Source organism: Podarcis pityusensis, assembly GCF_964106645.2.
Source record: "Podarcis pityusensis genome assembly, chromosome: 8".
In the NCBI taxonomy this organism is placed as follows: Eukaryota; Metazoa; Chordata; class Lepidosauria; order Squamata; family Lacertidae; genus Podarcis; species Podarcis pityusensis.
The window spans coordinates 10,331,368-10,354,709 of NC_138033.1; the positions used below are offsets into that span (position 1 = coordinate 10,331,368).

The following is a 23,342-nucleotide window of genomic DNA, read 5'->3' on the forward strand; positions in this document are numbered from 1 at the left end:
CACCCATTAGCGGTCACTGGACGGAGGGAGGGAAGGAAGGAGGGGAACGAGCTGCCTCTGGGACAGCAGGGCAGCCCCACCCAGCCTCCTACCGCAGGAGGAGGAGGGGGAGGTGTTGATGGAACCCAGGCATCCTGGTCCTGCTGGAGAGAGCATCCCGCTTAAGTCAAGCCCAGGAGGAAGAGGCAGCAGCAGGGACATCTGAGTTGAGCAGGGGAGGGGAGCTGTAGTAACAGAGAATGAAAAGAGGCAGTGAAAGTGTTAGAAAGCCAAAGAAAGTCTTTTTTGGTTAACACCCGGGCCTAAATGGCAATGCAAGTGTGCCCTCTTGCTCCATCAGCCACAAGAAAACCAAAGGAAATCAAGCAGAGGTTACGAAAACTGAAAGGGAACTACAACTAATCCAGAATGTGTGCAGCTAGACTGGTGACTGGGAGCAGCCACCGAGATCATATAACACTAGTCCTGAAAGACCTACATTGGCTCCCAGTACGTTTCCGAGCACAATTCAAAGTGTTGGTGCTGACCTTTAAAGCCCTAAACAGCCTCGGTCCAGCATACCTGAAGGAGTGTCTCCAACCCCATCGTTCATCCTGGACACTGAGGTCCAGCACCAAGGGCCTTCTGGAGGTTCCCTCACTGCGAGATGTGAGGTTACAGGGAACCAGGCAGAGGGCCTTCATGGTAGTTGCGTCCACCCTGTGAAATGCCCTCCCATCAGATGCCAAAGAAATGAACAACTATCCAACTTTTAGAAGACATCTGAAAGCAGCCCTGTTTAGGGAAGCTTTTAGTGTTGGATGTTTTATCGTGTTTTTAATATTCCGTGGGGAGCCGCCCAGAATGGCTGGGGAAACCCAGCCAGATGGGCGGGGTATAAATAAATTATTGTTGTTGTTGTTGTTGTTGTTAAGTGTTCAGGAGTTTGACCAACAATGCATGAAATATGGGCTCACTCCTGCTGCAAAAAATAATACGCCAATGCCTTAGGGCGTTGTCAGGGAACTGACATCGGAGCCAGAGGCGGAGGCTAGGCTCTCAAGCGATGCTGGAGAAGGGCCCAGCAGGGGGAGAGGCGGCTCACCAGCTGGGGAAGGAAATCAGCGTAACACCAGGGATAAAGGGGGGCAGATGGGGGAATCAGTGAGGGGGCTCCAGGACTCCTCGCCGGAGATCAGCGGGGAGAGCACAGGTCCTCCGCTACCCACGCCCTCCCTGCGCAGAAGACTTCCGCGCAGGGAGAGTAGGAGGAGACTTGGAGTCAAACAACTTTTATTCTGGAAAAGGTTTAAGAAACGCCCACTGACGGATTCTGCTAGTGACTGAACAGCCACGAAGCGTAGGGCTGTCCAGACAGAAAAGGTTTAACAAGGCAACCTAGCCAGGAGTGGCACCAACTTGCGCACGAGCAACCCCTACATTTATGACAGGCGTGATGCGGGTTTAAACGCCAGCACTATTAAGCCTAAATGAAAACTAAAAATGTGAAAGTAGGGCTCCAATTCATGGTTGGAAATCTAAGATGGGTCTCAGGTCTGGACTGGTTTGGAGATCACTGTTTCGAACCTCTTCTGTAATGAACCCTAAAGTTGCCAACTCCTTATGCACACCCTTCATCTCAGATCGCATCTTTGCTCCCAACACAGAGAGATGGGTCCTGCCGAGTTACATATTTGGGTGAGAAGTTCCAGGAATGGCTTGCCTGATAAGGGCATAGGAGGAAGTGTACGAAAGAACTTGGTTTGGATGATTTCCAACCCTAGGGGGGGAAACCCAGTGCTGAAAATTCAGCGGCCAAGTCCTCGTCTCTCTGATTGGAGAGTGGTGCTGGAACCAGGTGCTAGGCAAGGAGTAGAGAAAGACCCCAGAACACTAGCTGTGAAGGGACAGAGAGCACCCACAGAAGTACACCCACAAGATGGACAGGCCACGCAGAACTCGGGGCTGGAAGGTCTCCTGGAAGATGCTGCTCTTAGCAGGTGAGAGGTCAGCACCCTGCAATGGGGAGGACTTATCTGGGGGGAGTTGAGGATGGCTGGAAGAATTTGGTCTTTTAGTACAGATCTGCATCTCTCCCACTAATGCAGATATCGAAACCTAACTCTGCACCCGATTTCATCCTTCTCCAAATGTTGTGGTGGTGCAGTTCTCAAGAATTCGAATTAGAGGATGGTGTCGTTTTGAGTGAAAATGCCTTTTTAAACATGTATTTATGTGCAAAAGGCCTGCTAGTGACCACCCAGTTGTACGCCTCCGTTTCCTACCTACTAGGATGCAGAATCCGGACCCCATTTCCAAAGGGGTTGCTGGTGAGAGCCCTGGAAGAGGGCCTAAAAACTCCTTTTGGAATGAAAGAAGCTTCACGCAGCTGAGCTGGGGGTAGGATCGTGACCTCAGAGACTTCTCAAGAAGGAGCTCTGAGGGTAGCACCAGCGGTATTAGAAACTGAGATATGAAAGCTAGGAGCTAGATGGCAGTTTAAGCCTAGGTTATGGGTGCAACAAAAGAATGTCTAGGCACACTTTTTTAAATAACAAAAACACAAAGCTGAAAATGAAGGAACTGCAGCTAAAATATTATGTTCATATTTCACATGGTCTAGTCCTTCCCCTGCCCACCCCCTTAATATTCTTAAGAGGGTATCTTCTCCAGTCTTCAGAGAGTAGCTGGAAGTGGGGACACAGAAAAGGGTCTGCCTTTCCTTCCCCTCTGCAGTTTTAATCTGAAATCTTCGGCGCAGTACTGCCCCCAGAGCTCAGAAACTGCTCACACTGATGAAATTCCCTGTCGCAAAGTGTGCCTGGAACAATGGGAGTTTTGAACGCTGAACACCAGCAGACCAGGCTGCGGTCCTTTCTGAGCCAGAGATGGAGAGGCAAAACTGTTGGAGGAGGAACCTGGGTACCCAATGAGATGCGGTCCTTGTGAGTAGAAAGGACTCATCCTGAGTCCCTGAAGGGGGTGAGCACAGACAGGGGAGCAGACCTCCTTCACTGGGCCCCTTTACACTACTGTTTACTTACCTAGAAGCATGGGAGGGTCTTGGAAGGGGAAGTGCCAGAACGTTTTCCCTTTTTTCATGCCCCAGAAGGCGGCTGAGGCTGAGCTGCCAGGAAAAGAACTGACTCGCTTGCCCAATAAAGGGCTGCACTTATTGTTTGCGGAACAATTCTTGGGTGCAGGGGCAGTCCGGGACATGTTGCTGGTGTGTACAAAATGCCAACCAAATAATAATAAAATAATAATAATTTAGTATTTGTACCTTGCCCATCTGGCTGGGTTTCCCCAGCCACTCTGGGCGGCTTCCAACAAAATATTAAAATACAATAATCTATTAAACATTAAAAGCTTCCCTAAACAGGGCTGCCTAGGGGGGAAAGTCTGGTAGTTGTTTTTCTCTTTGACATCTGGTGGGAGGGCGTTCCACAGGGCGGGTGCCACTACCGAGAAGGCCCTCTGCCCTTGCCACCATGCCTGTGCTGCTGCCAACTCCACCGTTGCAACAAGGTAGTGGCAGCAGCCAGGGTGCCACATCAGTAGCCGGGAGCGCTAGGGGGAAATGGCAGCAGGTGGCATGGCGGCATGGGCAAAGCCACAGCAGGGCTGGCAGTGGCACAATGGCGGGGCTGGACCTGCTGCCTGAGGCGCAATATTCTGCCAGCCTTGCTGGGATCGCCGAAATGGACTGGGGTATTTAGAGTGCATTTGTAATGCTTGGTTCCTAATGAGTGTTAATGCATATATAATCAGCTATGACTTCAAAATGATGTGAATATCATACAACACATCTCCTCAACACATTTTAAAAGGGCACTGGACGTCAATCAACCAAAGTCCTGGTTAAAGAGGAATATTTTTGCCTGGCGCCTAAAGGTGTATAATGAAGGCGCTGGCCAAACCTCCCTGGGGAGAGCATTGCACAAACGTGGAGCCACTGCAGAAAAGGCCCTGGTGTTGCCACCCTCTCACAAAGGAGGCACACAAAAAGGGGCCTCAGAAGATGATCTCAGGGCCTGGGTCGGTTAATATGGAGAGAGGTGGTCCATATTTTTTTCCTTCTTCTCCACCCGACAGATTTCATCCTGAGTTCTTGCTTCCTGATGACTCAAGCCCAGGACAGTCTTGGACGGCCTTTCACGACTGAAGGAAATTCTCCAGAATCACAGACTGCCGTCTTCACAACAGAAGGTACTGACCTAAAGCAACTTACTATCTGCTCTGGGACCAAGGGACAATTGATGAGAGAAATTGGATTTTTATCTCTTATCAGGTCTTGCTATCCAAACACAATGCGTCCTCAGGAAATCCTTTTGTTAGGTGACTGTTTGCAAGTCAACGATTTCCACTGATTCCTATGGGGAAATTTCTATTGCGTTCCCAACCATGAAATTCTTACCCCCAAATGGTGAGGGGAAACCTGGGGAAACCCTCTGAAACCTTGCAAGGGACAAATGAGGAAGGGCAAAATGCTCTCTAATTTGACCGATCTCTCGCCCTTCCTCCCTCCCACCATGGTTTCTGGCGAAACACCTGCCATGGACCAGGGAGAAACCCCCCCCAAAAAAGGTTGTTTAAGGATGCATGTGGGTCCAGCTGTTTGGATGTCTGAATCTGCAGTGTATATAGCCAGGTTGGGTACTAATGCCTCACGTTTGGATAAGTGAATTTTCACATGGCAAGCGTTTGGATAGCGGGACCTCTGCTGCGGACAGGAAAATGTATCTGCCTTCATTGGGTGGGAAACTGGGGATTTAAGGCCAAGTGACTCTGGAACATATACACCACAAATGCAAGAATTTCTGGGCTGTTATGAAAATGATATATCAATGGTATCTAACACCGTGCAAATTGGCAAAAATGTATAAATCTAAATCAAATTATTGTTGAAAATGTAAATAGAAAGAAGGTTCTTTGTATCATATGTGGTGGTTTTGTAGGAAGGTTAAAGCTTACTGGGAAATGATATGTAATGGATTGAAAAGGATGTTTAAAATAATGTTTGTAAAAAACAAAACAAAAACAAAAACCAGAAGCTTTTCTTTTGGGAATTATAGGGACAGAACTAACTGAACTGTATAAAACTTATTCATGCATGCTACTACAATGGCAAGAATGTTACTTGCCCCAAAATGGAAAGAAGTAGAAGTCCCAGCAAAGGAAGAATGGATACAAAAACTTATGGAATATGCAGAAATGGCAAAACTTACCGGAAGAATAAGAAATCCAGATAACAAACTTTTAATAAAAGAATGGAAATAGTTTGTTGAATATTTACAGAGAAATTTTAAACAGATAAGAACATTGGCAGGATTATTGTAATAACCTGCAGTTTCATAAGAGTATATATTTAAAGTAGATGAATAAATGAACAAATTAAATTAATTTGGGTATGCAGAAGATGTTAAAAATAAATTTATGGAACCGCAGAAAGAGGGGGAAGTGAGTCAAGTTTTGAAGTGTTAAAATGACTGTAAATTTATGGAAATGTATAAACTTGAAAAAGCATTTTAAAAAAATAATTTCTGGGATGTGAAACGGAATATAAACATAACCATCTCAGGGATGTTTCCCCCCTAGTTTCCCATCTTTTGGGGGGACGCCCCTCAGTGTGTTCCTTTTATTCACCCAGAGCTGAGTTTTCTTTTCAGACTCTACATTTTTAGGGAAAGTTGCTTTGTGAAAACGTATGTCTCAGGCTAAATTACATGTATATTGGAAGAAATTCACTCCTAAAATGTTGATGGATTTTCACCAGGAGGTGTATTTTCTTTTCTATAACTTTCAAACGAATGTGGAGAACTGAACCCAACCCAAGATTGGAAAAAATGAGAAACAGAAATGGAAGTATTTGCTTATCCCTAGTCTGGAGGGGGCCCAAGTCCTCTTCCGTTTCCTTGAAGTTAATGGTCCTTTTCTCTGTCCATCCCCACTGTCAGGAATGAGCCAGCTCCTAGTGGAACTTTACAGCTAGCTGCAGAAAAGAGAGGGTTAGATCTGACGCAAGCTGAACAGTAGCGAGTGTCCAGTGCGACTCCCTTGGACATTGAAATGCCGGTTGCCAAGGGAACAACTGAGAGTGGGCTGGAACACAGCCAAAGCTCTCAGGAAGTTCAAACAGATGCAAGCAGACACAGAGATAGTCTGTCAGAATGGGAAGAGGCTGGAGCTAATCCAATAAGTCTGAAGAGTTGCGAATGGGAGGGCTGCTAGACAGGAAGCAAAACAAGAGTCTTAAGGTGCGAAAGTTCAATATCTTCTGTAGGAACCGGAAGGAGTCTTCAGAAGTGTCATCTTGAGTAATAATGTCAGCTGCTTCATTAGAGCTGTCCAGAGTTATCTGTTAGTTTTTACAATAAATCCTCCTTATTAATTACCTACGCTTACTCCTTTTTAATTACCTACGCTTACGCCGGAACCTGGACTCCTGGCACCCACCCTGCAGCTGCCACCCATTTCATCTTCTTCTCAATGCATTCACAAACTGCGACCAGGACCATAATATCAACGACAGAGGAACTATCAGATCTACACAAAGAAAATAACTTCACTGATACAGAAACAGGTGGGAACTCAGAGCAATAGTTTGACCTCCAAGTACTGAGGGAGGGAACTCTTACATTTCCAGTTCTGAGCAGCAAGCAGAGGTGTTAACCTTGCTCCTTTCAGATCAAGGGATGGATTTCACCTAGCAACTGAAGTTCCTAAAAATATTCTCCGCAGGCCCAGTCAACCCTTCAAAAAGTGTGGTGGCCACCATCGTCATCATTGTGGTTCTGCTGGTACTCGTCGGAGCTGGGTTTCTGCTTTACTTCTTTCTCTGTGAGTAACACACTGGAACCTGGGAGCACAAGACTCCCAACCGTGAGAAAGAAATGATGGTTCGTGTCCAGAGCAGGAAGGAGATGGGGAACCTGGAGACTCCCAACCGTGAGAAAGAAATGATGGTTCGTGTCCAGAGCAGGAAGGAGATGGGGAACCTGGAGTCTCCCCCTTAAGGAAGGAGATATGTTTGTAGGCTTAAAATCCATCCCTTTCTTTAGACCCTTTGGAGACCCTGTAAAAAGTGCTCCTAGGAACCTAGGAGATCATGCTAGTGGTCCATCTAGCTCAGGACGGTCAACACTGACAGGCAGCAGATTGCAAGCAGGGGTCATGAATCATAGAATCATAGATCAGTAGAGTTTAAAGGGACCCTGAGGATCATCCAGTCCAACCCCCTGCAATGCAGGATTATTATTATTATTATTATTATTATTATTATTATTATTACTACTACTACTACTACCCCACCCATCTGGCTGAGTTTCCCCAGCCACTCTGGGTGCCTCCCAACAGAATATTATTATTATTAGTAATAATAAAGCAATAAAGCATCAAACATTAAAAACTTCCCTAAACAGGGCTGCCTTCAGATGTCTTCTAAAAGTCAGATAGTTGTTTATTTCCTTGACATCTGAAGGGAGGGCATTCCACAGGGTGAACGCCATTTCCGAAAAGGCCCTCCGCCTGGTTCCCTGTAGCTTCGCTTCCTGCAATGAGGGAACCGCCAGAAGGCCCTTGGAGCTGGACCCAGTGTACCGGCTGAATGATGGGAGTATATGCAGGTATATATCCTTCAGGTATATGCAGCTGTCCCATGTGGGGATCAAACTTGCAACCTTGTCATTATCAGCACCATGCTGTAACCAACTGAGCTATCCAGTCTCTCCCAGCCCAACCTGGAGATGCTGCTGGGGATGGCACATGGGACCTTCTGCATACAGGGCAGGTGTTCTACCACCAAGCTGCCTTATAAGAAGTCTTCCTTTTGTTCCATCTTGATCAGTATTGTCTACACTGAATGGTCCAGAGATTTGAAGAGGGGATGCTCCCAGCCTCACCTAGAGGTGCCCCCAGGGACGGAACTAGGGTGTTGTGCTTGCAAAGCAGATCCTCTCCCACTGAGGAATTATGACCCTTCCCCCTTGCCCTTCATTTGACTCCGAGCCTCCTCCCTTTCTCAGGTGTCCGTCGTAAGAGCCACGGGACACCCACCCAGGTCATCTCCGTGACACCCTTATATGAGAACATCTCCCCTGCTCAAAAGGTGAGGCCTCAAGTGGGCGACACAAAGGCTTTGGGGAATCAGCTTCCTCCCCTGTGGCAGTAAATAAGATCAAACGAAAGGAACGCCTTACCAGTTAGATTCTTTAATAATCACAGCGAGAGAGAAAAGAATACGTCTACCTAGAAATGGCGGTGCTCCCAATTAAGGGCCACTCCCCCCCCATTAATCCGCATCACTCCTATGTCTTGTAATCTGAGGTTGTACCCTCTGTACTTTCTGTTCTGCCACTTTCTGAGCTCTCCATGTCTTTGGGAAAGGCGGGTGAATGTTATCCAGAGATTGTGAATCTGTTAACCCTCTCTCTTTCAGTGTTTCTTCTGCTAGCTGTTCACCACCCAGTACTTCCCAGCTTCTGCCTTCTGAACTATGTCCCTCCACAAACCGCTGTTCCAAATCTATACTGTCCTCCTGCTCCTGGGAAGATTCAGGATCAGTAGGAGGGGGAGACTTCCTCAGTGCAGCCCTCCTCAGCACGGTCCCTGACAACTATTCAACATTGGCTTTGAGATTTTGAGGTGCTGTCGAGAGCATAACAGTCCTTGTCCAGGGGTATTTACCAACTTTAAACAGGAAGATATGTATTTATTAAAATGCATAATAACAAATGTATCACATGATAATCCCCAGCCCACAGTGATTTATCAGGTGCTACATTAACACAAAGCTTAGGCTGAGAGACAGTAGCTCAGGAGTGCCCAAACTTTTTTTAGGATTGAAGTTGTAGAACTTTTTTTTTACAATTTTACCCCAAAGTTGTTGAGCTTTTTTTTTTAAGATTTAACCCCAGGACGTATACTACCATGGGGGCCAAATTAAAGGAGTCCCCAGAAACGGGGACTCTGAACATGGCTGCAGTAGCTGGTCGCCCAGTAACCTTGCAGGGATTTGAACCCTGGGTATAACAACCAATAAATGACCTTCAACCATTTTTCATTCATTCCAGGTCGTGCCCAACAGTTCCTCTGCTGCTGACCAGGTATACGAGGTAAGCACTGGCAGGAGCTCTTCATGATTTACCCTTCAGAAAAGACCTGGAAGAAGCCCATATTAGGCAATAATTTTGGAGGTGGTCGGGGTGCACTCCAGGGATGCTAGATGCAAAGGAGAGATGGGCTCTTGTGTCTCTGACAGCTGGTCAGAGGACGGGATTTCTTACCTTTCCCTCCTCCCAGGCACAAACATCAATCATGTCACCTGATGCACTGCCTCCATTTCTTCTTTAGAGTCTGCAGCATGGAGATCAGAACGTCTACAACGAGTTGATGTTCAGACAAAACCCATCAGAAGTCCCCTCTGTTGGGTCGTCTCCTTGACCCTCGTTGCTCATCCCTTTTCAGAGGAGATGTGCTCATTTCAGCGCATCTGAAGTGGAGATATCATATCTCCATCAAAATGGACCCTCCTTCCTTCAAGGCCTGTCCTTCTGCAAATCCTAGCCCTTGCTTCAAATAAGCAGCCACAACAAATCAGCATCGGAAGAAGAGTCTGCTTCCTCGTGACCCTGCTCCCGGCTTAAGATGGAGAGGCTTTCACAAACCCCCCTGCTTGCAGAGGGATCGTGGGTGGTGAATGTTGAGTTTCTTGGGTGGGAATTTTTGTAATTTGGCGGAGATGGATAAATACTAGTCGTACAGGGTGAGTCTTTTAAAAGAGGCCCATGGAACATGTGTGCTCTGTATCCACAGGACTCACCCTGTATAATAAAAAGGAGAATTCACTGGATGCCTAGATCCAGGTTTGGGGCAAGTCGTCTTTGGTGTGAGAGCTCCAGCAGAGATTTAAAATCACTAAACATGCAGCGAAGTAAAGCATGGAAATATAGGCAGCTGGACCTTTAAAATATCCCCTTCTTGGTTGCTTCCAAAGCTCCCCACTGCCCTCAGCATAGAAAGAGACCACAAATTTGATAAGTTAAAAACGGTTTACTTGCAAACTCTTTGTGACCCACCATCTCCTCCCCTCCTGCTTTTTCAGTGGCAGGAGCGGGCACATGTGGGATTATTCAGGGATGCAGGAGAGGATATATTGTTTAATTATAGCCTTTCCAACTTGTGTTAACAAGTTCACAATTTAGCAGAGTAACATTCCCCTTTTTACACTTGCAGCGGATGCGTTTGCTCAGGCTCGCTAAAGCCTCTATAATAACTGTTCTGGTATTTCCCACTTATTCCCTCATAAAAGATAAGACACGACACAGTCTTCTATGAAAGTATAAAAAGAGTTTACTCACATTCTGTTCACAATAGGATCCCAGAAGGAAGTCTTAGCTTAGAAAAGTAACATACACCTGGAAACTATCTCATAAGGAGACAGTCGCTTTGTCCTCTCTTGGCTGGAAGCCAAGAGAGCATCTTTGGCTAAGCAGATGTTGCTTCTTTGATGCATGTGGTCAAAGAGAGAGAGGTGGCTGCCCTGCCCTGTGCTTTTGTCATTACCTGCACAGGTGAAGCCACGCCCACCTCTAGTCACATGCAGAGGAAGTCTGTCCCAGCCCAGAAGGAAACAGGAAGTTTACCTGCTGGCTGGACAAACATTCCTCCCCATGTGTAAGCATGTTCACTCTAGGAATGTTGTACTTGACTGCTCTTGTGTTTCACATCCCACAGCACAAAGATGACCTTGGGTCCCCCGGTCCCCCAAATCAGCTTGGGGTTTTTCAGGGGATTTTACAATCTCACGTAACCCCGCTTCCCTCCACCTGAGTCTCTCCCATGAATAGGAGAGCTGCCATCATGGCCCCAGACACGAACTGGAAACTGCAGCCATGTAGTTTAAAGACTAACAAGCATTAAACAACCAAAAGCCTTCCTGTGAGGTATTTTAGGTCAAGATCTGCTGAAAGAGAAGAGGACATTATTTATGTATGCTACTACGGCGGCGAGAATTCTGATAGCACAAAACTGGAAGACTGGAGAAATTCCGACAAAAGAACAATGGCAAGAGAAATTGATGAATTATGCAGAACTGGCAAAACCAATGGACAGACTACGAGAAAAAGAGTTTTGAAAAAGAGTGGGAACCTTTTATAATATGTTTGCAGAATCAAAGAAAGAACATTGACTTGATGGCAGGATTTAAATAAACACTCACATCTTTATTAACAGAGAACATTTAAAATAATGAAGAAATGATATAGTGGATTTTAAGAAAAAGCAGTATGTAATAAGTGGGTAACAAACCAGAAATGGAAGCTGAGGGAAGCCCAGGAGGGAAGGGGTGAAGAGGTGTAATATGTATGTTATTGATATGAGATGTATGCAATGACAGAAAAGAAAGTGAATTAAAAAAATTATTTTAAAATAAAATAAAGACTAACAAGCAAACCCTATTCCCAGCTCAATCAAGATTTGAACTGGGTGCTTATAGCTATGTCTCTGCTTCTGAAGGAATATTGATTGACTTGAACCATTTGTTCTCCATTTGATGTGTTCTATGCTGGGTTTAAATTGTGTTAGCTGGGTTTAAATTGTGTTTAAATTGTGTTAAATTGTGTCCGGATTTTTATTATAAATTGTGTTTTGTGTTTTATTGTAATAAGTAAAGCACCTGGAGAACATGGCTGGGTGGCTGGTATACAAATGTAAATAATAATAGTAAATGATTAGTAATAATAATAGATGATGGTGAATATTTGCTCAATAAATAGGTTGTCTGAAAGAAACCGCAGTCTGCTGAGTTGACTGTGAGTAGCACCCACCCGTCTGTATGGTTATGTAATGTTTGACTCAATGCTGCAAGACTGACAGTTCTGATAATGGAGGAACGTTCTCTGAGGGAAGCCCCGTTGAAGTGAATTGTGCAAGCATATTGTTCATTTAGAGAAAATTCCCACAGGATTCTGCCCCGTATTACTTAATTGTGTGTGTGTGTGAGAGAGAAATTGATGTGCAGTTTCCTCAGGCGCCTGAAAGATTTGAGTCATGACACCATCTATTGCTTCCTTCTTCAGTTGTCAAAACAATCTTTCTGTGTTTCTACAATCGCCTCTCCACACTTTGAGCCATCTATCTGGGATCTTTCGGGCTGTCACTATTTTGGGGAGACAATTTGCAGGCCGCACTGCTCTGCACATAACTGGATGCATTTCCACAAAGACAGGGATCTGACTTTATTTGGATGCTATGCTTTTATACGTGCTGTGAGCCACCCAGAGTGGCTGGGGAAACCTAGCCAGATGGGCAGGGTATAAATCCTATTATTATTATTATTATTATTATTATTATTATTATCACCTATCAAACACCATATACTGGTCTGCAACTGCCCACCCCAGCTTGCCAGTTGACCACTCCAGCTGCATGAGACTGAGAGGGCAATAAAAACAACATGCGAGTCTTTTTACAGCTCCTCTGCAGTCCCATTGGACACTGGACTTTGGGAGCCATCTATGTTCTCACATGATTCCTTTTTGCACCAGGATGGGGTGGAGAATGGAGGGTCCTTCATAGAATTATAGAGTTGGAAAGGGTCCCCAGGGTCATCTAGTCCAACCCCCTGCAATGCAGGAATCTCAGCTAAAGCATCCATGGCAGATGGCCAGCTGACCTCCGCTGAAAAATATCCAAGGAAGGAGAGTCTCCAACCTCCCAAGGGAGTCCATTCTGCTGTCGAACAGCTCTTATCGCCAGAAAGTTTTTTCCTAATGTTTAGTCGGAATCTCCTTTCTTGTAACTTGAAGCCACTGGTTCGAGTCCTACCCTCTGGAGCAGGAGGAAAGAAGCTTGTTCCCTCTTCCATGTGACAGCCCTGGAGATATGTGTCTAATCTTCTTTTACAGCCATGCTAGTTGGTGGCCGTCACTTGCGGGAGCGAATTTCACAGGTTAACTATGGGCCGTGTGGGAAAAGTCCTTTCTCTGGTCTGTCCTGAACCTTCCAACATTCAACTTCACTGAACACCTCTGAGTCCTAGCGTAGGGTTGCCATATTTCTAAAAGTGAAAATCCGAACACAAAAAATGTTGAGCTTTTTTAGCCCAAAATTATTGGGCAAAACAAAAAAGAGGGAGTTTTTGAGCTATTTTTAAGTGTCCAGATTTTTACAGACCCTTTGGCGATTCCCGTCCGGACATTGCTTCCGCCTGCAGTATTCCGGCTATGTCCGGGAAATTCCAGACATATGGCAACCCTAACTTACCTCCCCTACCCACCCACCCCCAAACCATGTCTGCCAGCCGCTGGAAGGAGAAATTCAAATACTTTGAAATACTTTATTGTCACTTGTACAACTTGTATACAGTGAGATTACACGAGCACCCCCCACTCAGCTCTCTTAGTAAAAATTTCTTAATTCGCACTCCCACCAAACCCAAAATCAGTTGCCCTGTTGTTATCTTTTCATTCAGCAGCCTAACAGCCCACGGCTAGAAGCTGCTCTTTACCCTGTTGGTGCCACTAATCATGCTTCTATATCTTCTGCCCGAGGGCAGGAGATCAAGAAAGTGCCGGCCAGGGTGTGAATCATCCCTGAGAATTTTCCTCACTCTCCTGAGGCAACCTTCTTCCGTGATTATCCAGCGGATTCACGGGACAGCCCATAATATCTTGTGCTGTATTCACCACCCTCTGTAGGCACTTCCTATCAGTTGATGTCAAACCAGCGTACCACACCGTGATAAAGTATGAAAGGACATTTTCTATTGTGGACCGTAGAAGGAGATCATCAAATGTTGATTGACATCGTTCTTTGGCAATATTCTGAAATGTGGTAACCTTTCCTCCATCCCCTTGATAAATTGGGCAGTCCTTTTCTGAGCCCTTTTTGCAACTGTGCAATATTGTTTTATGTACAACGAAACATCTGGAGGCAGTTAAGACCTGGCAGCCTCTCATTGGCTCAGGCTTTGGGCTGGGCATCTGTGTCTGTCTTGTGGCCTCATTATTAAAAGGTAAAGGGACCCCTGACCATTAGGTCCAGTCGTGGCCGACTCTGGGGTTGCGGCAATCATCTCGCTTTACTGGCCGAGGGAGCCGGCATACAGCTTCCGGGTCATGTGGCCAGCATGACTAAGCCGCTTCTGGCGAACCAGAGCAGCGCACGGAAACGCCATTTACCTTCCCGCCGGAGCGGTACCTATTTATCTACTTGCACTTTGACGTGCTTTCGAACTGCTAGGTTAGCAGGAGCAGGGACTGAGGGAGCTCACCTCATCACGGGGATTTGAACCGCTGACCTACTGATAAGCAAGTCCTAGGCTCTGTGGTTTGTGTCTCTGGCCTCGTCATTAGCTGATGCTGAAGAAGCCACGGGCTCCTTCCTTCCCCTTTTTCTTCTGCCAGATGCCCACCGAAAGCTTTTGCTCCCTTCTCAACTCCACCAGCACATGACCTGGCACCCAACAAGAGGGCTGGGAGTCACGGGAGGAGGAAGCCCAGCTCTGCCAGAGTCACAATGAAGACGGGGTGCCCCTTCCCTCCCAAGCCCCTATTCCACTCCTGGACTTGCAAACCACGCCCTGGAGCACTCGTGGGGGGTAACAGGAAGAGCAAAGGAACCCAGGCACAGCTGTCAACGTTTCCCTTTTTTAAAGGGGAATTTCTTTATTTCGAATAGAATTTCTCGCAAGAAAAGGGGAAAGCTGACAGCTATGAACCCAGGCATCCGGCAGACAGCACTGTTGTCCTGTCAAGCAAAGCCCCCAAAATGGAAAGGCAAGCAGGGCACCTGTGGCTCACCTGGACCCTGCGAAGGTGTGTTGCAGGGGGTTGGACTAGATGACTCTTGGGTCCCTTCCAACACTATGATTCTATGAAGAGCCCCTGGCAGGCAGCCCTCCTACTGGCTGTCTTCGCCTTCATCGACTCGTCCGCATCCGTGCCGTCCCTTTCGTCGACATAGTCTCCATCGCTCTCTTACCGTCGGGGCCGCCCAGGCGTTCTGTTTATTGCGCATTTGTGACGCTCCTGGACTCCTCGGTTCCAGGCCAAACGCGGCTGAGCTTCGAAAGCGCGGCGTTGACCATCGCGGCTTCGCGCTCCTCCGTCTGTTTCTGGGCAGAGCCCCTTAGCCCTTGCCCCCGACGTCCGCGCATTGGCGACAGCGCAGCGGTCCCCCGACCTTGCCAAGGACGCAGGGAAGGAGCCAGCCGGCTGAGTCGGCTCGCGGTGGATGGAAGCCCGGCCCACGAGGAAGGCAGGGCCGGGCAGGATCAGCTCTGGGCTGCCCGCAAGCGGGCAAACGAAGAGGCCCCCACCACGAAGCGAAACCCCGCCATAGGCAGGTTGGACGTGCGTCCGGCCCAGCCTTGGAGACCCCCGGGATGGAGGAACTGCTGGCGCGCGGCGCTCCTCGCAGGTGAGCAGGATCGGGACCAAACTGACGGATATGGTTATGGTTTCGTGCTGCGAAGCTCCCAGCACTTTTTAAAACGAAGAGCGGGGGGCAGAGGGATCAGGGGGGCTGCAGAAGCATAGAGACTTATTTCACTTTATGCGTGCTCGCGTTCTTCCTCTGATCAAAATCGCACACGCCCCTTCCAGCAGCTTGCAGACATGGTTTGGTGGAGGTGGGTAGGAGAAGTAAGGACTTGACTCTCCCCCACCCCGCCACCCCATGGCTATTGGCAGAAGTGCCACCTCGGTGCCCATGGGGGCCCGGGGCCGCAGATGCCATGAAGAGTACATGGCCCTGGCACCGAAATTTGTGGGTGCCCTGCCCCTTCATGGGGAATTTTGAGGGTGCTCGGGTACCCAAGACCCCAGGGAGTTGGCACCCATGGCTATTGGCAACTTTTGGATCAGGGTTTCCCTTGAGCACGCTGCTATCTCCCTTTGGACTTCATTTCTGCTGTCACTCAGTTTTGTATCAGAAGACTGTTATGCAGGGTGACCATAGCATAGAATACTCCCGACAGTTGAAATTCTCCACGCAGAGAGGCTGAATTCTGCGCAGGCTGAGAGCCTTTGCCTGGGGCTCCTTATTTTGCCTAATTGTTTCGGGTGTGGGGGTTTGCATCTGCCAGCCATGGCAAAGAACATTGCAGCGTGCAGCAAAGGCACCATCTTCCTTCCTTCAGCAGAGATGGCATCGCTGGTTCATCAGCTGTGGCTGACACTCACACAGCCCTGTGTTTTCGCAGTGGGTGGTGAGGTGGGGTACCAATTCCTTGGCTACCCAACTTCAGAATGTGGGAGGAGCGGGCAAAGGGGTGAAGACCCTGCATACGAAAGCTTAGGACTTTTTTTGTTTCTTCCACTCTTACTTGTACATTCAAGAATGTGTGTACTGCAGTTGTGTGGTGTGTTGTTTTTTTTAAATTAATTTTTATTGCATTTTCAGTTTTATCATAATCACAATTTCCATACATATTTCAAAAAACTCAAACCTCGCTCTATTCGAGCATCGACTTCCTCCCGCCCCTTTTTCTGACTTCCATACATGTTTACTTTATTCTTAGCATTTCCATAACAACTTTTTTACCTTCTCTCTTGTTTTTTAATTCACCTCTTTAAATGTAAATCAGTTCCTTATATTCTCTTTACAAGACATTTCAACTCAAAGCTACAAACGTTTTCAAATGTTTACATTATTCTTTCAGATATACTATAAATTTGCTCCAGTCCTTTTGAAACAGTTCGTCACACTGATTCCGGATCTTCCCCATCAGCTTTGCTAATTCCGCTTATATCCACCATCTTACTCCTCCATTCTTCCACTGTTGGGATCTCCTGTGATTTCCATTTCTGAGCCAAAAGTATCCTTACGGCCATTGTGGCATACTTAAACAGGTTTACATCTTTTGGGGGGATTTCATCTCCAATTAAACCTAACAAGAACATCTCTTTATTTTTTATTAAAGTTATATTTCAAAATCTTTTTTAATTCATTATAAATTATATCCCAATAGGCTTTCACCATGGTACACGTCCACCACATATGATAGAAATTCCCCTCCTTCTCCTTGCATTTCCAACAATTTTTATCCTGATTTCTATACATTTTAGCGAGTTTGGCTGGTGTTATATACCAACGGTACATCACCTTGTTACATTTTCTTTGAGTGACATACATGCTGTGAATTTAATTGTTTTTGTCCACATTTTTTCCCATTTTTCAAAACCAATGTTATGTCCCAAATCTTGGGCCCACTTAATCATAACACTTTTTACCTCCTCATCCATTCTGTGCCACTCTAGTAATAATTTATACGTTTTCGACAATGTTTTTCTTTGACTGCTCAACAATTCCGTCTCTATGTGTATTGCAGTTGTTGAGGTCTCTTTGATGCAGTGAAAGAGACTTTGGGGCCATCCGTGGATCTCTGAAAGAGAACAGAACTGTGCTGAAACTAGGACTTTTGTTTGAAGTGACGTCTCCTCTTCGCTCTCTCCCCTTTACAGCCTCCATCCTGAGTTCCTGCTTCCTCTTGACTCAAACCAAGGGCGAGAAGGAGACAGTTATCAAGATGGACACAGAACACCCAGAAAAAGGAGGCAGTGTCACCTTCACACCTGTAGACCTTGATGTGGGGAACCTTAACACCTTCATCTGGTACCGAGGGGAAATTGAGGAGAGTACTCGAATCTTTACTTATATACTAGTACCACCTAGAATACAGAATAATGGACCTTCATTCACTGAGCGGGAGACCGGGGGCCTAGACAGCTCCCTTAACATCAGGGATTTATGGCTAAATGACTCTGCACTCTATACATTGACTGCTAAAGTATCTTCAGGAACGGTGATAGGATTTATAGTCTTAAATGTCTTAGGTATGGTGTCTACTTTTAGGATCCGCCTTACTTCTATTACTGTAAGTTAATTTAAACTGTTTCTAATATTGTGTGTTTTAATGTTATAGCCTGCCCTTGGAACTAAGGGCCCAGGGTGGGTAAATAGTGGTAATGGAAATAGTAATCACAGAATTGACTTTATAATCTGAAACACACACAGAAAGAGAGACATCACACGTTCTTTTGTAATTCATGGAAATCTGTAATAAAAATCGTTTTTTTAAAAAACAAATCATAGAATTGCAGAGTTGGAAGGGACCCCAAGGGACATCTAGCACAACTCGTTGCAATGCAGGAATATGCATGGAGAAGAGTGATGAGGGAGCCCAACAAATCCATCTGCATGTCACTACCTGGCAGCTCTGCTGACCTTGAGGCTCATATTCCATAAACTGGGAATGTTAATTAATGCCGTTGCGATCTTGCTTGTTAACCTTCGGGTAGAGTTGCTTAGTCGGTTACTGGTCCTGTTAATACGATTTTGTAATTTCTGCTATATTGTTGTTTTACCCATTTTATTTTTATCGCTTTGCTCCCTGCTCTGGGGTTGAAAAAATCCAATGAAGAACGGGATAGAAATACTGCAGCTTAATCAGAATGGAATGGAAGGCTCTCATGTGCAGGGAAGCCTGAATGTGCAAGGCACACGGGTGCATTTCTCCATGCAAATCACCCTCCAGCTGCATTCGTGGAGGGATGTGAAGAGAAAGTTTGAGATGCTTCACTGCAGCAAGGCCACAGACAAGCTTGGGGCAAAGTTCCCACCCTTTCCCCTTTTTCCTACTGCCTTTAACAGTAGTCAGAGCAGGCAAGAAAGATTCTGGTGATACTCTTTTTACCACATACAGTCATACCTCATGTTACGTTTGCTTCATGTTACATTTTTTCAGGTTGCGTCCCGCAGCGACCTGCAAGTACTAGAAAGGGTTACTTCTGGGTTTCATCCCTCGTGCATGCGCAGTAGTGCTAAATCGCGCTTCGCACATGCGCACAAGTGCCAAATCGCGCCGCGCAGATACGGCGCTTCAGGTTGCAGGCTTTTCACGTTGTGAACGGGCCTCCAGAACGGATCCCATTCACAATCAGAGGTACCACTGTATCTCCATGCCAGGGAGGGGGGGGGGGGAACCTTTAGCTATTCATCAAGGCTGTTCTGAATCAAATAACTGGCAACATTAGGTTGATGTCCAGAAGAGCAGGTTTCACTGAAAATTGCCCTATACTCAATGTTACACATGTGGAGGACATGCAAGAAAATAAAGGAATTTTGGAATGTAATCTATAATGAGCTTAAAAAAATGATTAAGGTATCCTATCCTTTATTTTAAAAACCAGAGGTGTTTCTCTTAGGGATACTTGGCCCAGATATACCTAAACATGCGAGAGAATTATTCTTGTATGCTATTGTAGCTGCAAGAATATTAATTGCATCAAACTAGAAAGGAGAGAAAATTCCAACAAAACTGAAGTGGCAAAGTAAGTTGTTGGAGTACGCCAAATTGGCAAAAATGACAGTAAAACTGAGAGGTTCTACAGGGCAAACTTTTATTAAGAGATGGGATATGTACAAAAAAAATACCTTATAAATTACTGTAATAACATAATGCCAGTGGGAGGACTCGAATGAATTCTGTGGTATGTTGACTAACAAGAGAATACAATATTGATAATTGACAAAAGCAAATAAAATAAAATGAATGTTAATAGTGCGCTAGAGAGATTAAGCGGTAAATACACGATGGGGTGGCAAGAAGTCATTGGATACTTACGTAAGTGGAGTGTGGAGTGATGATATAACAAATAGCACAATTATCATTATTATTATTATTATTATTATTATTATTATTAAACTTGTATGTTTGTTACATCTTTTTAATCTCAATAAAGCAATTTTTAAAAAGGAAAAAAGAAAATTGCCCCATACTCATGTGATCAACTGGGGAAGGAAAATCGTGGACACATACTTTCCAAAGCTCACAGCACCTTTCTCTCCCGTCTTGCAGATGTAGAGGAGGCTGACTCCCATCCCCAAGCGTCAATTTTTGGAATCATCCTAGGTTGTATGATTGGAATCGTGGCCATGGGAGGTCTGGGATTGTTCCTGTACCCCAGGTTTCACTCAGCGTAAGTCTGCCGTCCTGGTCCCCTTGAATCAGGGTCCCCCTGAATTTGCCATCTCCCCCTGGTTCTCCGGGAAGTTCCTGCTCTGCTTATCTGCTTTGAGTGGTCTCTCTGCTCACGCTCAGGGTTTGAGGCTGTCTCACTGTGGTGAACCAGTGTGGTTAAGAGCGGTGGACTCGTAATCTGGGGAACCGGGTTCGCGTCTCCGCTCCTCCACATGCAGCTGCTGGGTGACCTTGGGCCAGTCACACTTCTCTGAAGTCTCTCAGCCCCACTCACCTCACAGAGTGTTTGTTGTGGGGGAGGAAGGGAAAGGAGAATGTTAGCCGCTTTGAGACTCCTTTGGGTAGTGATAAAGCGGGATATCAAATCCAAACTCTTCTTCTTTTCCTTCTTCACTGGTGTCCTGCCCCACACTTCTCTTAGAAGCATTCAGTGCCCCACTATTTGCGCCTCCAAGCCAAATGCACAAACACCAACCAGGGTTGCCATATTGAAGAGGGGGCAGAGGAAGAAATATCTGCTTCAACTGTGACACTCAGGCAGGAGAAGTTGCAGAAGAAGAAGAGTTTGGATTTGATATCCCGCCTTTCACTCCCTTTAAGGAGTCTCAAAGCAGCTAACATTCTCCTTTCCCTTCCTCCCCCACAACAAACACTCTGTGAGGTGAGTGGGGCTGAGAGACTTCAAAGAAGTGTGACTGGCCCAAGGTCACCCAGCAGCTGCATGTGGAGGAGCGGAGACACGAACCCGGTTCCCCAGATTATGAGTCTACCGCTCTTAACCACTACACCACCCTGGCTCTCACTTGCAGCAGCTGAGGTTGCCTTTTCTTGATAATCCACCAAAGGCACCGTAGGCCTATCCTTTGTTAAACCTGATGATTCTGATACACAAACATTTGCAATGAGTAGATGACCACATTAAGCACCCCTCCAAAATTGGTTAGAAACTGTACACATTGGGTTGACTTTTCAATTCTAAAAGGTAAAGGTAAAGGACCCCTGGCAGTTAAGTCCAATCGTGAATGACTCTGGGGTTGCGGCGTCATCTCACTTTACTGGCCGAGGGAGCCGATGTTTGTCCACAGACAGTTTTTCCGGGTCATGTGGCCAGCATGACTAAGCCACTTCTGGCAAAACCAGAGCAGCGTGGTACCTGTTTATCTACTTGCACTTTGATGTGCTTTCAAACTGCTAGGTTGGCAGGAGCAGGGATCACGGGGATTCGAACTGCCAACCTTCCGATCGGCAAGCCCTAGGCTCATGAGGGGTAGCTAAGTTGTGACCTTCCAGATGCTGTCAGACTCAATAAATGTCTGGAGGACACCTGATTGAGGAAACCTTCCTTAAAGGTACCGGTATTTTTTTGCCATTTGGGGAGTTCCCAATATCTAGAGGAAATCCTAGCAAGGCATATTCTTTGCACCCCTAACCCATCTCAGGCCACTCGCCATGCCTGCTTCCGCTAATCTAGTAGGAGTTGTTCCTTCCGTGGTCTCAGGCTTTTGAGCAGAGGGTTCAAAAGGAGCAGAGGGTTGTGGGTTTTCAGTGCCTCCTGCTTGGCTGTGGTGGGCTTATTCTCCTGGATCTCTCTCTGTTTCCTAATGCTTTTTCTCTGTCCTGTTTCTGTCATTTCAGAGCAAGGCGTCGCTGACACGAAACCCACCATGGTAAGAATGATACACATATGATTCCTAATGTATTCAGACTCCAGAGTTCTGGTCCAATCTCTAGAACGGAGTAGGAAGGGGAGGGGAGGGGGTTTGAGCTAAAGCAGAGCAAAGTGAAGGTCTTCCTTCCTCAGAAGGAAGTAGGACATCGATGAGGAAATTTTTCAACCCAGCGAGCCAGATCCTTATTTCCATGAGTCCTGTGGGCCAACTTTGACATGTAGGCTGGATCACCCATCTACCAGTCACCTGACATCCACCCCTCTCAGTGTGTCCTGCTTGGTTCTGCTGGGCTTGGGTTCTGTCTGTTGTACGTTCCAGGTCCGTGACTTTCTCTCTTTGTAATTTCAGACCAGTGCTTCAGTGTATCGGTAGGAACAGAATACAAACCCACACTGGTAAGGATAGAACAATGGCAGTACCTAATATATGCAGACTTCAGCATTCTGATTCAAAGTCTAGAAGCGGGAGAGGGGTTGAGTTGCAGCAGAGAATGTCTTTCTTCCTGCAAAGGAAGTAAGAGCAGGAGTGGAGAACCTCTTCAGCCCAACAGTCCAGATCTTTATCTCCATGAACCCCCTGGGCCAAGTTTGCCAGGTAGGCTAGGTCACCAACCTGTCAATCACATGACAACAATGACTATGAATTTCATTTGCAAGGAGGTTCCTTTGAAGTCACTTATAAACAAACTTCAAAGTGCGGGCCACCTTTGGAAAGCAATTTTCCAATCTATATCAGTTGATGCAACCCCAGGATAAGGACACCCATGTTATTTGGAATAAAACTTGCAGCATTTACTGAGGACAGACAAATACTCTATATAGAGAATAATCCCCAAGAAATACAAAATGTTATAAGAGCTCTTAAAACGAACAATTCACCAGGCTTTGATGGTTTACCTGCATAATTTTATAAAAAACATTTTCAGATAGCAGTACTGTTAAAATTAAGCTGTTTAACTATTGTAAGCTAACTAAGGTAATATAAGAATCTTGGAAAGATGAAAAAATAACCTTAATTCATAGGAAAGACAAATATCCGACATTACCCTAATCTTATAGACCAATATCATCATTAAACCAAGATTTCAGAATTCTTGCTCCAATGTACACAAAAAGGTTAAAGTTATTTTAATGTATAGACATCCAGACCCATGGATGTCATAGAAATAGCTTTGGTTTTCTTAGATGCTGAAAAAGCTTTTGATGGGATAGAAAGTAATTATTCATACTCCCTGTTGGAGAAATTAAATACTGGTGTTCCTTTCTTGGAATATATCAAAGCTGTTTCTGAAGACCCATGCACAGTTTTATATATAAACAAACAAATATAAATATTTGAAATCATTTTTGAGGAAGCAGAGCCCCCCCCCTTTCACCTTTGCATTTTTTGTGTGCTGAACCATTGACAAAATTGATAAAGAAGTACCGGGGGGAAATGTTAAATCAAATACCAATGCTGGTATTCATAATATTGATGTTGTGTGAAGTATATATGTATTTGATAATACTATGTACCTATGAATTTGTTGAGTTTATGTGTTTGTTGTGTTTCTTAAGTGAAATTTAAACATATATTTAAAAGGAAGGATCTAGAGCTTGGCTGTTATCCTGACACCTTTACACTCGCTGGCTGGATTACTGTAAGGTGGGATGAAGTTTGATGTTTCCTGGATAACAGATTGATTATTGATTGCATGCTTTCCCCTTATA

The 23,342-nt window shown here is 45.7% G+C and overlaps 1 protein-coding gene across 2 annotated transcripts; it reads left to right on the top strand.

The window, feature by feature from the left end:
* Window positions 1-1,826: 1,826 nt before the first annotated feature.
* On the top strand, window positions 1,827-11,768 carry LOC308484443 (uncharacterized protein). Of its 2 annotated transcripts, none has more exons than XM_081019405.1 (7): window positions 1,827-1,979; window positions 4,075-4,188; window positions 6,443-6,562; window positions 6,721-6,819; window positions 8,004-8,086; window positions 9,051-9,092; window positions 9,331-11,768. In XM_081019405.1, the coding sequence occupies exons 1-7, from the start codon at window positions 1,919-1,921 to the stop codon at window positions 9,418-9,420; spliced, it is 609 nt and encodes a 202-aa protein (XP_080875531.1). In that variant the 5' UTR covers window positions 1,827-1,918; the 3' UTR covers window positions 9,421-11,768. The 2 variants fall into 2 exon arrangements, with proteins under 2 accessions (XP_080875531.1, XP_080875532.1); XM_081019406.1 differs by having other exon boundaries at window positions 1,852-1,986.
* The last annotated feature ends 11,574 nt before the right edge of the window (window positions 11,769-23,342 follow it).